The sequence below is a fragment of the Arvicanthis niloticus genome, chromosome 14, assembly GCF_011762505.2.
Source record: "Arvicanthis niloticus isolate mArvNil1 chromosome 14, mArvNil1.pat.X, whole genome shotgun sequence".
Taxonomy (NCBI): Eukaryota; Metazoa; Chordata; class Mammalia; order Rodentia; family Muridae; genus Arvicanthis; species Arvicanthis niloticus.
Window position 1 is genome coordinate 4,998,912 of NC_047671.1, and position 13,589 is coordinate 5,012,500.

A 13,589-nucleotide genomic window follows, 5' to 3' on the forward strand; every position below is an offset into this window, starting at 1 on the left:
TTTACATGCAAAGAATATTCCTTATCTTACACTCATAAATGCAAATTTGTCTGAAAATAGTACTAAAATTAATTCTCTTAATTTTTAGAAAATGGCTAAAATGTGTACTAACGTTCACGATTTCTAGTATCACATATAAAAGACAACACAGTATTCTTCTTACTTGTCATTGGCCAAATGATAAAAGCGTCTGTTCACACATCCAATGTTCAGCAAGGTCACCACATCCAAGTAAGAAAATATATTCAGCAAGATTTCAGAGGGCATTCTGAGACAGGGGGAGAAAAGTAAGCAAGTTAACCAATACTGAATCAACAGATACCCAGAATACAACTGGCTATGCATCCTAAAGAGAGGGCTTCAGACACATTCATCTCATTTAATAGGCAAACTGTTCTCTCATCCTCGATTAATTTCTTGATTGTAATTTCCTGGTTATTACAGTTCTCATTGCATAGACCAATTAAGAGAGCAAAAGGCATGGAGAACTGGCTCTCGCGACATGTCGTTGTGTCTCTCGGCATTTCGCTCAGTGAATCAACAGGCAGAACTTCAATGCCTCCATCATGAACAAGTGCTGAACCCTCTGCTGAAATGCAGGAACTGGAGGATGGGGAACACATTCTCACCATAACAATGCATCCTAGGGTAAAATATCTCTTCACAGAAAAAAACAATGTCACAAGACTCCAGAGCATGCTAATTATGTCGCTGTGTCCCACAAATGGTATTACAACACACATCTATTAGGCATCTTAGCATCAGTTCACAATTTTTTTTAAAGATTCTATGGATTTTTGTTCCAAAGGTCTCAGTAGAGAACTCACAAAGACAAAAGAGTTCCAAACTACTGAACTGTAAGACCCCACAGACTCCATCTTCAGAAGAATCATGATCTTTTGGCTTTCCACCAGTCTTTACCTACTGAGAAGTGAGTAATTAGTAGGAACAATTTAATAAAAGGAAAATTAAACATACTTGTCACCTTTAGAAGTTTAGTTTCATAGAACTAGTCTCATAAGGATAATGGTGACAAGCTCATGACTCATGTCAAACTCTCTGTTGTACATTCTTCCTACACAATCCTATTCTTACAAAGCTCAAAATAGCAACTTGATATATGTTGCACTATAATTTTCTCTGAAAAACCCAATCCCTAAAGCCCACCACCCCATGAGAAGCAGGTTATTTACCTGTCCAGGGACATAAAGCTGATGGAGAAAGGCTTCTCACTGTGCTGGCCTCGCCTGGGATACTGCCTCATGACAGATGAGCCTCTAGCAAACTTAACTCCAGAACCCTTTCTGAAAGTGAAAGTGAGACATTCAAGTTGATATGATTACCAAATGAGGCAAATTATTCTTCCTCTCTCCAAAATTCTGAAGGATCAATAAACTGTAAAGATTATTCAACATAAAGCTTCATCTCTGAAAATAAAGAGAGAAGGGGGAAAGAGAAAAGAACAGAGAGGAAAGGAAAGAAGGTGCAAATCAAGTCTGTGGTAGGCATAAACCTAAATTAAAGTCTGTATGTTACAGTCTAATACTGTTCTCATTGTATAGGCTGTCAGCCTGTCAGAGGGTATTCCACAGTGTATATAAGGGAAACAGAAGGGAAATGACATGCATGCTGTTCTAGTTTCACTCTCTTGCTGTGATAAAATGTTCTGACCAAAAACAATTTAGAGGAAAAAACGGTTCATTACAAGTTACAGTCCAACAAAGAGAGAACAGAAACCTAAGAGGAGCTTGAAAAGCAGAGTCCATGGAGTGATGCTGCTTGCTGGCTCACTCACAGGCTTGTGCTTGGCTAGCTTTCTGGACCCCAAGACCACCTTCCTAGTGAATGGTGTTGCCCACAGTGGGCTCGGCACTCTTCCACCAACTAACAGTCAAGACAGTCACCCACAGACATGCCCTGATGCCAATCTGATCTGGGCAAACCCAATGAGATTCCCTTCTCAGATGGGTCTAGGCTGTGTCAAGCTAACATTAAATCTAGTTAAAACCGACATATTGGGCTGGAGAGATAGCTTAGTGGTTAACAGCACTGACTGCTCTTCCAGAGGGCCTGAGTTCAATTCCCAGCAACTACATGGTAGCTCACAACCATCTGCAATGGAAGTCTAATCCCCTCTTCTGGTGTGTCTGAAGAGAGCAATGGTGTACTCATATACATAATAAATAAATAAGTCATAAAAAGTTACTATAAAATAAATAAATAAATAAATAAATAAATAAGATATACTGAGTGGTCAGTTCCAATAATATAACAGAAACCTAATAAAGGTAGAAACCATAGATTTTTAATAACTTCCCATCTGTGAGTTAAATCTGTTAACATGTTATGCACAGAAGTACCTATATCCAAAGTTCTCCCACATTTTAGCATCTTATACTCAATAAATTGTGTTTTAATTGGCTGTCTTTTTAGTGATGCATAAAATAATGCATTTTATATTTAACAGTTTTTTAGATCTGATAAAACAGACACACTTTTTCAAAGTTCCTAATACAGCTCTGTACTAAGGTCAGTCCTCAAAACAAATGATGCTCACTCACAGACCGTGGAAGTAAGAGCCCACAGGGCCCACTTCTGAGGCAGCCCCACTAAGTGCTCCCAGTGGATATTCTACTTTTCTTGGAAATGATTAGAGAAAAGCTGTTAGGCTTCAAACCTGAGACCCCAACCCTTACCCTGTTACTACAGAGGTGAATTCACTGGCCTGCTCTCAGGGACCTGGCACTCACTACTACTGTTATCACCTGCCTTTGCCAGGTATACCAGCTGTGTGCAGTGCCTGCCTGCTATCCCAACGCACCCGTGTTCTCTTCCCTGTCTGTCTGTCTGTCTGTCTGTCTGTCTGTCTGTCTTTACTGACCTCATCTCCTGAGACCAGTGCACCCCTTCACCCAACACCACCCCACCCTATTCCACCCCTGAGAGCTTTTCCCAAGTAAACCTGACTTTAGATTTTTAATTCGTCTTGGCTTGGCTTGTTTCATCAGCAAAGAAAACCTACTAGAAGCTACTTCTTTGACAGTATACAACTGACATGCTTCAGCTACTGACATACTCCCATACTCCACCCAATCTTCATTCCCCAATGTTCTACCACCCTCAGGATCAACCTGGTTCCCAAGGTGTATTTGGATTAACATCAAAAGATGTAATTAGAAGCAAAAATGAACTGTCCTAAAAATTTCAATGAAAAGCTAATTAATTCTCTGGAAGCTGATATAAAAATCTATACCAAATGGACCATTAAAGATGCCAACTCTCAACTCCAAGCACATGCTACTATTGGAAGGCACAAGCAACAAAAGGCCCTTACCCAAGGCCTGGGTTGATTCCGCAGGAATATAGCCTATTATCTTCTGCCAAGACAGTACACCGAAATATGTATCTGCCAGTTATCATCAAATCCTCCACAGGCCCAGCTGTCTTGCTCAAAAAGCAACATCCCCAAGGCTTCTGAGCAGCAGCACAAAAAGCTTCTCTCCCCTGGTTAGCAACAAACTGAGCAGCTGGAATACAGGAAGCTCCCCATAAATATTAGCTGTCATCCACACCCTGGCAGTGTGGCATGAGCTGTTGCATAAATTCTCCCAGAGCCTGGTAGGCAACATAGTAAAATGCCTGGCAGCACAGGCCTCTGCACTCTAGTTTGAGCAAATGAAGCCCTGTGTGCACTTCATCTCATCTCTCTCTCCAGCCCAAGTCTCTGAATTAGCGCAGAACAGTGGTTCTCAGTTTGTACCCTGGACAGCAGAAAGGAGGGAGAGGAAATCTGAGAATGTCACCCCAGCCGCTCTAAACAAAAAATCCTATCGTATACATGTATATTTCTGTTCAAATTTTGTGTTTAAACAAAGATTTCTACAACAACAACAAAAAAAAAGCTTTGAGCAATTCACAAAAAAATCAGAAGCAAAGAATGAAGCCCAGAGATGGAGAGATAGCTCAGCAGTTAAGAGCACCAGCTGCTCTTCCAGAGGTCCTGAGTTCAGTTCTCATCAACCACATGGTGGCTCACAGCCATCTGTAATGGGATCCAATGCCCTCTTCTGGTGTGTCTGAAGACAGCTACAGTGTACTCATATAAATAAAATAAATTAATATTTTAGAGAGAATGATGCCAAATACTACTAGTTCCCTAGGACCGGCCTAACAGTGAACTGCAAACTGCAGGGTTTCCAGTAACAGAAACATGTTGGGAAGGGAAAGTACCAATCAATACGGTAAATCATTTTTATAAAGAATACATTCTAAAATCATTTTAAATTATTTGTGATTTACATATAACATGGCTATGTGAAGGCTTGATCCAAGAAATCAAAGGTGTCAAACCTACTCTGAGCACTGAGTAAAAATTAAGTAAGGTCTCTCACTAACGCACATATGCACACAGCTCTTTTCAATATACACAAACACTGCTGCGGTTAGTCAAGTTTAAATCTACCTAAAAAGCATCATGATGTTGGTAACGGGGTTTTGCTTCAGTGTGTTTTCTCAATCAAGAGATGCAAGATGGCTGCTGAGATGGCTGGGGTGGACGAGTGGACACTGTACTTACAAAGGACTCAAGTTTGGATCCTAGCACCTACACCGTGCAGCTCCCAACCGACGGTAGCTTTGGTTCCAGGAGAACCTAAGCTCCCTGGCATCTACCAGCACCTGCCTGAACGTCAATGCACAAAACCAGACAAACACACACCTACATATATCAATTAAAAAAAATAAGTTTTAAAAAGCACTGTATCCATGGAGTTAACAACAGTCAGTGGAAATGCAGCTTCCACACAAGCATTTCAAATACAAACAGGTCCATGCCGACTTCCAGGGATCTGCATAGCTTGCTACTCACCTCCTTTAAGCACTTATTCAAATAATATGATCTCATCCAGGGGTCCCTGACAGCCATCTCAAAACTCTAACCCAGCTTCCAAGGACACAGCCTTTATGTTCTGTCCCTATTTATTACCATGCTGCTGAAAAAAACATACTCTGACCTCAGGCCAGTGCAGAAGCCTTTTAGGAAAGCAAGTGAGTTTTTAGGAGACGGACACCATTTTTCCATGGCTGCAATGGGTGAGCTTTGAGGTCCTCAGAGACTTATCCTAGAATTGCTTCTCACTGCTGATCTGCCTTTCCTACCACTATTATCACAGCTTAATGAGCCCTGGGCATCAGCCCACCCTACTGGGCAGATTTCCTGCAGGTCAACATGAAGATGCACTTCCATACAGTACTGCTGAGTAGAGGAACTGATGATTTCATGATTCCTGATAATCATTTTACAGAATTCCTAAGTTGATACAAGTAATTTCAAGTCCCCTATGGAACAAAAGCTGCAAATTGGGCTCTGTAAACCTTCGTGTGTCATGAGCTAATTACACGAGGAAAAGAAAACAGACTTGGAACAAATTTACAGTGAAGGAAAACACTCCTTCTAGGTTAGGAATGAGACCACTACCTGGTAACTAAACGTAATAAACTGGGAATGGGCAGTTTATTATAGGTGCAAGGACAGAAAATAAATGATGGACTAGTCTTATCTACACAAGACTTCAAAATAATAAGACAAAAGGCAGGTAATTTATCTTCTGACAAAAACCGTGCTAATTTACATTATTACTTTAAACTTATAATGAACTTATGGAGCTAGAACACAGATAACTGTCAGGTACTCGTCTTAATGGAAAGACACAAACAATTCTGTGGCAACTCCCTAACCCTCATCGACCTATGACATGAACTGTTGCCTTAAACTTACCATGACATTTTGCAATGTAAAAATGCTTAGAAAGCCATGTGATCAATTATCCTTGTAGCCTTTTTCTGCTTCAGCCAGGATGTGTGTGACTATGTGTCTGACTTTCTTTTCTTTTCCTTTCTTTTTACTTTTCTTTCCTTTTTCTTTTCTCTCTGACCTATAAGGAGCTAACAAACTCAGAGTCTCTTGCCTGGCCAGTGAGAGGTCCCTAATTCAAAGAGAAAAGAACCCAAGTAACTAAGTTTCTTTTCTTTTCCCTTTCCGATGCTGCTATCAGTTAACTGCCAGAATCCATCCGCTTTTTGGCCCCTGAATAGCAAGAGAACGTTAAATTTAAATCATCAGCTGCCTTCCACCGGAACCTGACTGTCAGGGTGGGGCCCTGGCAGGTCATTGTTCAATATTAAATATATTTTTTTTTATTTCTCTAAAGGAAAAGTAGGCACATGTACACACACACACACACACACACACACACACACACACACACACACATCTCTGGAAGAAAAGCAAACATATGGAAGCTAAGATATAATCATAAAGACAAGGCTTGGTGGTGGCCCTGGATAGCAGGCAGGCCTCGGAATATTTTCTATGTTCTCTTAATACTTTATCTACTTATGTCTTATGGAGACTTCTACTCAAATCATTATTACCTCCCAAAGTCTTCGTGTTAATCTTACACATCAGAAAGAGGATGTCTATGACCCTGGTCCACATCTGAGCACGTGCCTCTGAGAAGCACAACTCTACCATATGCCTAGCTTTCAAGGAACACACAGCGGCCTGAGCCAGGCAGTTCACACCGAGGTAAACTCACTTGCTAAGAAATGTATGGAGGCCTGCTCCAACAATCTCATGAAATGAACAGTCACCTTTTTTTGGAAGTCTGTGTGCAAAAACTGTAGATTAATGTGTATTATGGAATCCTCTCTCAAAACAGTTCATTAAAGACCAGGTAGGTAGGTACTTTCTGGTAACAGTTATTTAGAAGGGAAAAAGGTACGAAAGTCTTTTCCCTAATTCAGACAGATATGTCTGTCTTTGACTAAAACATTTACTGCAGCTTAATTGCCAGTTTATTCTTCAAACACATCTTAATGACAGATTCTGCACAAGGGAGTGTGTTAAATGCTTTCAAACTGATTGCATCCTACATTTATAAGAAAATCAAGGGTATTTTAATATGGACATGTTTTGAATACTTCTAAAAATGGCATGGCTACTTCTTTATGGCTTTTTGTTTGTTTTCTGCATTTAAAAAGACCTCTCATTTCATAGAATACACACTATGTCTCCGCCTAGATAATTAAAGCTATTATGGTCCCAAGCTAGCAGCAGAGCATCCAAGGACTTTCCTTACAGCCTTTTGGAGCTGTTTTATCAGTTCAAATATTTATAATTAATGTTGGCATAACTGAAAAGCACATCTCCATTTCCTCCTAACAGTGATATCACATTGACACAGGGCACCCCACTAAACAATCAGTGAACTGCACAGATACCTTCAAATAGCTCTATGTGGAATCCACTAAAGTTTTCGGGTCCAGACAGAACAAGGGACTAGAAGTTAATACTAATACATCTTGAGTGTACATTTTGCCTGGTAGCTTAGAATAAGTTCAACATATTTATAAAAATTAATTTTAAATTGTATTAGTATGAAAAAAATCAAATCGGACTAAGTATAAATTAATCCAACTTGCTATGCATTCTGTTGTATTTCTTACAACATACAATGTTTATGAATGTTCGCATTTTGTGTTACATGAGGAACTAGTGAATGAGCCCTGGCTGACCTGGAAATCACTCTGTAGACCAGGCTGGCCTTTAATTCAGAGATCATCCTGCCTCTACTTCCCAAGTACTGGTTTTAAAGGACATGCACCACCACTCAGCTAATAACTAACTTCTTAAAACACAGTCAATTGTGCTAGTCTTAGCAGCTGACATTTCTTTACCAATAAGAATCTGTACAAGACCAATCCACTGGCTGAGAGCAGGTTCCCACACCATCAGGCCAAGTACATTACTTATATTGCTCTGTCGGAAAGTCACCGAACTTACAAAGAAACAGAGAGACCCATAATAAACTCGTGTTCTACAGAGCACGGTCTAAAGGGTAATAATTTTAGGAATAGAGGGAAATTAAGCTCAAGTTTGCCGTTTAAAGGCCAGACTTTCTCTTCCTTTTGCAAATGCTGTCACCATTCTGTCACAAGCCTTATGGTTTGTCCAGCATCATGAAAACTCAGAACTCAAGAACTATCCTAACAACACTACAAAGTGCCATCTTTCTGAAAGCAGAGTAACCTAGAAAGGAGGATATAAGCCTTGAAGCTGAGAAATGAGTGGGGTAACAAGTAGCTGACATACCCTGTTAACAGGTTGTTTTTACACCTACACACGGACGTTTGGCTTCTTAGAAAGCTAAATGTACATGGCTGTTACATCCATGTTAGTCAGGACGCCTTAGAAATCCTCAGGAATGTAAATTCTAGCAGAGCAGATATGGTGGCACAAGCTTTTAATCCCAGCATTAACAAGGCAGAGGCAGGCAGTTCAAAGTTAGCCTGGTCTAAATAGTGAGTTCCAAGACAGCCAGGGCTACATAGACCCTGTCTCAAAAGAAAAAAGTAAATTCTTAGCACTATCCCTCCCTCTGGCAATCTGACGATGGGCACAGTGCTCCAAACAGTCATAAGAAAGTAAACTTAGTAAAGTACTTATTTGGGTGAATGAAGAATTTCAGAGAAGCCCTTTTCCCACATCCTATGATTCTGTTCTCTCATTGTATGAGAGGAAAATAGTTTGGCTTAAAAGGAAACAGTACAGTCAGTCATCTTACTGGCCCTTACACTTAATAAGAACACAGCAAACTAGAATAGAGTTGCATACCAAGATGTGACTGTCTAGAAAACAACTTGGTGTGGTGGGAGAGGTGCACTAAATGTCCTGTTTAGCATTCGGTTTTGATGGATACATTCTACTCCAAGTTTTAAAGGGCTACGGGTGATTCTCATTTTAAAATCACTAAATGCAAGAATGCTACATGACAGTCTTGTGCCCGTGCTAAAAGTAGGTCTGCGCCTGTCTTCACATGTGCGCTGCTGTCGTCTCCCAGGGACTGGAAATCGCCTTAGAGGTTTCTCATAGGACCTACCAATGAATGAATGGAATGCTTAGTAACACACATCACTTCCTTAGGAAGTAACTTTACTTGTGTCCTAACTTGAGGTACCCGAGTTTCCAGGATGGAGAGGTTTCCCTTTGCCATTCTTACAGTGTTTTCCGCGTTAAAAAGTAGCAGGAGTCACATGCCAGAGTAGGACCGACATTCTAGAAAGAGCTGTGGGGTGGGATACTGAAGAGACCCACCCGCGAGCCCCGAGCGTCACCTGAACCCGGAGCGCCCTGCGGCCAGCCCCGCGCTGCCCCAGGTAGCGCCCCCACCATGAAGGGACCCTCGCAGCGTCTGGACACCGAAACATCCCTGCCTCAGCATCCGACCGCGTCCGGTCGCCATGGAGACCCAAAGGTACCTTCTAGCGGCAGGACAGAAAACCGCAGCACTGCCCCTCACGCGTGCGCAAAACCGCGACCGGGCTCGCGCATGCGTGGGCTGAGTTTCTCTGTCACCACCTCCACCTTTGCTGCACGAACAACGTTCGGGACAATCCCGTGCCCGGCTTCTTTCCCTCCGCCCGGTCATCCTGACGCCAATTCTTGGTCCGTTAGCCTGTGTGGCCCGGTTCAGCTACGTTTGTTAGCTGTTTTTCTGAAAAGAAAACGCTGAATTGTCACGTTTTCATAATTATGGCAAACCCATGACATGAAGAACTGTTCAGTTGACACATTCCTCTACAGGAAGGCCATGAGAACACGCAATTTGCAACTAATCCGATTTTGCAAGTTCTGTTTAAGCCACACGGCCATTGGAAAACCAAGGATACCAATAACACGCCCGCCTTGACACAGCGCACGCGCAGCGACTCGCGCAAAAGTGTCTGGGAAAGTGGGATGGGCGCTTCCTTGTTGTGTGGCATTGTGGGAGATGTAGTCCATCCTGCCTTCCGTTCCTGTAGTTAAACAGCAGAGTGTGAAGCCCTAGAACTGCGATTCCTAGGACGTCAGGTGTTTCCCGGGATGCTTTGCAAAAGCATGGCGGGCAAGATGTGAATGTCAGTAGGAAGGTAAATAGCATTTTAATTCAAGAGAAAAAAAGAAAAGTGCACCTAACTTCTCTTGTGGATCATTCATCTTGATATCACAGTATGTAATGTGAATTTAGTTGATTTCATGTCTTGTCCGCCTGAGAGTGTGTATTACGAAGCTTTAGAAGTTGCAGTCCCGAAGCCTCAGTTTTTATGAACATGATTTGTGCCTTTCTACGAGTTATACAGCATGCGGAGAAGCTGCACGGGTCCTTGGGCAAGCAGTTGTTGTTGCCACACTTTGTGCTCACCAAAGCTTGCCTTAAAACTCAGCCTTTGAAATGGGGGCTTCGAGAGCAGAAGAAAACAGTGCAACCTAGAACGGTCCTTGGGGCCTCCCAGAAAACCTTCTGGACACAAGGACCGGACCCCCGGAAAGCAAAGGAGGACAGTAGCAAGGACGTATCTATTCGCAGAAATCAAAAAGAGGAAACCGGCATCTCAACGTCTCAGAAAGGTACCAAAAAAAAGTATCTAGGACTTAAGACTCCTGGTGCTCCCCACTTCTGGGAGTGCCTGCACCCCAGCATAGCACACATTGAAAGAGAGGCGGAGAACTGCAGAAACACAAGAAATGGGAATCTTTTTGTGAAAATATTAGGTCAGGACAATGTTGGGGGAACAGAAACTCGGGGCGTCTAGACCAATGACATGATTTGGAAAGCAGCAATAAGTATAGTTATGTATGAGTCTAATTGTTATTGTGCTCTCAGTTTGGGACGTCATGCAGTGTCTACTAACATGTAGTTTATGACATTAATGGACAATGGAATAGAGATTGGTGTTGCAGCCCTCAGCCTCAGAGCCTAGTAAAGATACTGGATTTGTGAAGCAATTACTGTTGAGATCAGTCCCATAAATTATACATTTGTTGGTAGATGGCAATCTTTCTATTATTTAGTGTTTTCTTCTTTAAAGTGCTATATGTTGTTGTTATTGTTACTATTATTACGACTACTACATATTTATGTATGTGGTGTGTGTCTGTGTCTGTGTCTGTGTCTGTATCTGTGTGTACATGAGTATAGGAGAAGAAGGAAGCCAGGAAAGGTTGTCAGATACCCTGGAGCTGAAGTTACTGGCAATTGTGAACCACCAGATGTGGTTGCTGGGAACTGAATTTTGGACATCTGCAAGAGCAGCAAATACTCTTAACCACTGAGTCAAAATCTCTCCAGTCTCCTGAATACATTTCAAATTAGCAACCTATACTGAAAACCGAAAGTATGTTATGGTAAAGACTACTTTTAAATAAGTGATTTTATAATATTTCATTGTACCTATGGCAAAACTAGAGGAAAAAAATACCACCTGCTAAACTTTGAATTCTTGGAAAAATTAAATTTTAAGAACTGAAGTTAGAAAAATCTGGGTTCCTCATGTGACTGTACATATGTATAAATGTACCAAAGCAGTAAAATGATAATTGTTGAGAGTATACTTGTGATGATGTAGCTTTTCACATATAACATGCGTTTATATAAATAATTTGTCTATACATAACCCACTTTGATTAATTACCATATCTCACCAAACTGTTCTTTAACCCATATGTTCATATGTTAGTGCAGAAAAAATAAGACCTACAGTCTCTGTAGTTTTGATTCATTCATCTTCCTAGCTAACTACATTTCAATCCCAGCTCAGTTGCTACCTTTGGGTCCCTTTGTTTCTTTGCCTTGGGTTGACTGGGTCAGCATTCTTGATCACGACAGAATAGACTTGTGTACATGTTGCCTCATCTGTGGCCATTCTCACTCACAGAGACTAATAAGGGTTTTCTGTTACTCGAACGGAAGCAGTATCAATCAGTGGCAGAAATCCAGAGATTCCTAGGCCCTGTGCACAGCCATGCCACACTAAACAGGCCTGTTCTCTTCTGGTCCTGGGAGCTAAGTGGGAGCTAGGCCTGGTTTGCACTGGGGGGTGAGGAGTTCTTCTGAAGCTCAAGGGCATTTGAGATGAGCTACTGAGAATGGTACACTGGATCCGGACAGCTAGGAACACTTGAAGCCTCCAGAGGCCAGGGTTCTGTGGACACACTTGTGACCTGTTGACATTTTCTCTTTGCAGTGAAAGAAGCTGGGAGAGACGTCACCTACTTGATCGTGGTGCTTTTTGGAGTCAGCATTACAGGTTACAGACCCAGCAAGCGTTTGAACGCCTTTCCACAGCCTCTCAACCCCACCGCCCCGCTTCATCGCTCGCTCCCTCTCTTTCTTTTTCAGGCGGCTTGTTATACACGATCTTCAAAGAACTGTTTTCTTCATCCAGTCCTAATATCATATATGGGAAAGCCTTAGGAAAATGCAGATCACACCCTGAGGTTAGTTTTCTTATGATTGTGTTGGGGAGAAGGAATGGATCTCTTCTGAAGCCTGCGCCATCACACAGTGCTGAGCTGATGGTTTGGTTTTGTTTTTAGGTCTCTGTTCTTTGACCTTGGAACTCAGAGGTCACTTTGTATGCTCTCCTCCTCGCTGTGCGAGTGATCCATTTTACCATTGTTCATGGGTGGTAAATGCACCTGTGTCAGCATCTCTGGCATCCTTTCTTTTGTACCCTAAACCTCAGCATGTAGCCGGGGTGTAGCTTAAAAGAGAGTTAAAAGTTGGCAGAGACTATACTTAGGGTACTCCACTGTAGTCAGTGGGAATTCAGGGAATTCTGTTTGGTCTTCAGTAGGCATCCCGACTGTGTTAGGATGCAGGGGTAATCACAGGCTGAGGCCTCAGGCATTTTCAGATTGAGGCAAATAGAATTGCACGGTATACATGAAGGACTGGAGTATTGCCAGGGTCACAGCTTCCTAGCTGGTCCTTAGACTTCAACAGGTATGCTTTGTCATACTTTTTAAGGTCCCAGTTTTTTGCCAGGCCATATGCATGCCTTACAATAGATCATCTCAATCATAACCTAGGCTTGACTTATTCTTTGGATACTTGTTCCCTTCTTTTAGCTCTTAAATCTTAGGTATCTGACAACTTTCCTTTTCATAAATACTTGCACTAATAAGGACACTCAGCAAAAAGACAAAGTACAGTATTTTAGTTTAAAGTATTTGCTTTGGAAATTCAAAACAAACTGTTTCTACGTCAAACTTATTTTCTCATTAGGAAGAAAAGATTTGCATCTGGTTTATTTTAACAATATCATTACTTGGTATTTTGCCTTTACTGTATGTACATGGGGCTTTAAATTTTCATTTTGACCTCATGGCTTTTACTACTAGACACTTGCTAATAATTTCACTTATTGCCCATCCATTTTATCTCTCAGTATGAGTGTCAATAGAGAAATACTTTCAAACTTCTGCTTGATAGTTTCTTGTAAGGAGAAAAGAGGATTTCCCCTCATCCTGTAGCATTCTGAAACTACCAGTGACACCACAGAGTGACCCATCTCTGTGCCCATGTGTGAAATATTTACCTAGTGTGATTTGTATATAATGCCCTTTTCTCTAGTTTTCTTGTTTGAGTCAAGGACCCTCACAGTAGTGATTTTTTTTTCTCCTATAATCACTTGACATGTGTGACTTGAATGTCAGAAAATACTTACATAAGAGCCATGAAAAGAATCATACAAAATACGTGTAGTCT

At 41.6% G+C, this 13,589-nt stretch overlaps 2 protein-coding genes across 3 annotated transcripts in view; one reads left to right on the forward strand and one right to left on the reverse strand.

Annotated features, from left to right (window-relative positions):
* The window catches only part of Fbxo15 (F-box protein 15), a 44,191-nt gene extending 34,438 nt beyond the window's left edge, over positions 1–9,753 (reverse strand). The window contains exons 1-3 of one of the 2 annotated variants that reach the window (XM_034518284.2): positions 9,319–9,753; positions 1,194–1,304; positions 164–268 (exon numbers count right to left, since the gene is read on the reverse strand). In XM_034518284.2, coding sequence (XP_034374175.1) covers positions 164–268; positions 1,194–1,304; positions 9,319–9,488 — 386 coding nt within the window. In that variant the 5' untranslated portion in view covers positions 9,489–9,753. The other variant, XM_076912342.1, reaches the window with a different exon arrangement.
* Positions 9,754–9,802: 49 nt separating this feature from the next.
* Positions 9,803–13,589, forward strand: part of Timm21 (translocase of inner mitochondrial membrane 21) — a 4,537-nt gene continuing 750 nt past the window's right edge. Inside the window, exons 1-3 of the mRNA XM_034517710.2 lie at positions 9,803–10,447; positions 12,064–12,126; positions 12,219–12,316. Coding sequence (XP_034373601.1) covers positions 10,144–10,447; positions 12,064–12,126; positions 12,219–12,316 — 465 coding nt within the window. The 5' untranslated portion in view covers positions 9,803–10,143. The remainder of the gene's footprint in view (positions 10,448–12,063; positions 12,127–12,218; positions 12,317–13,589) is intronic.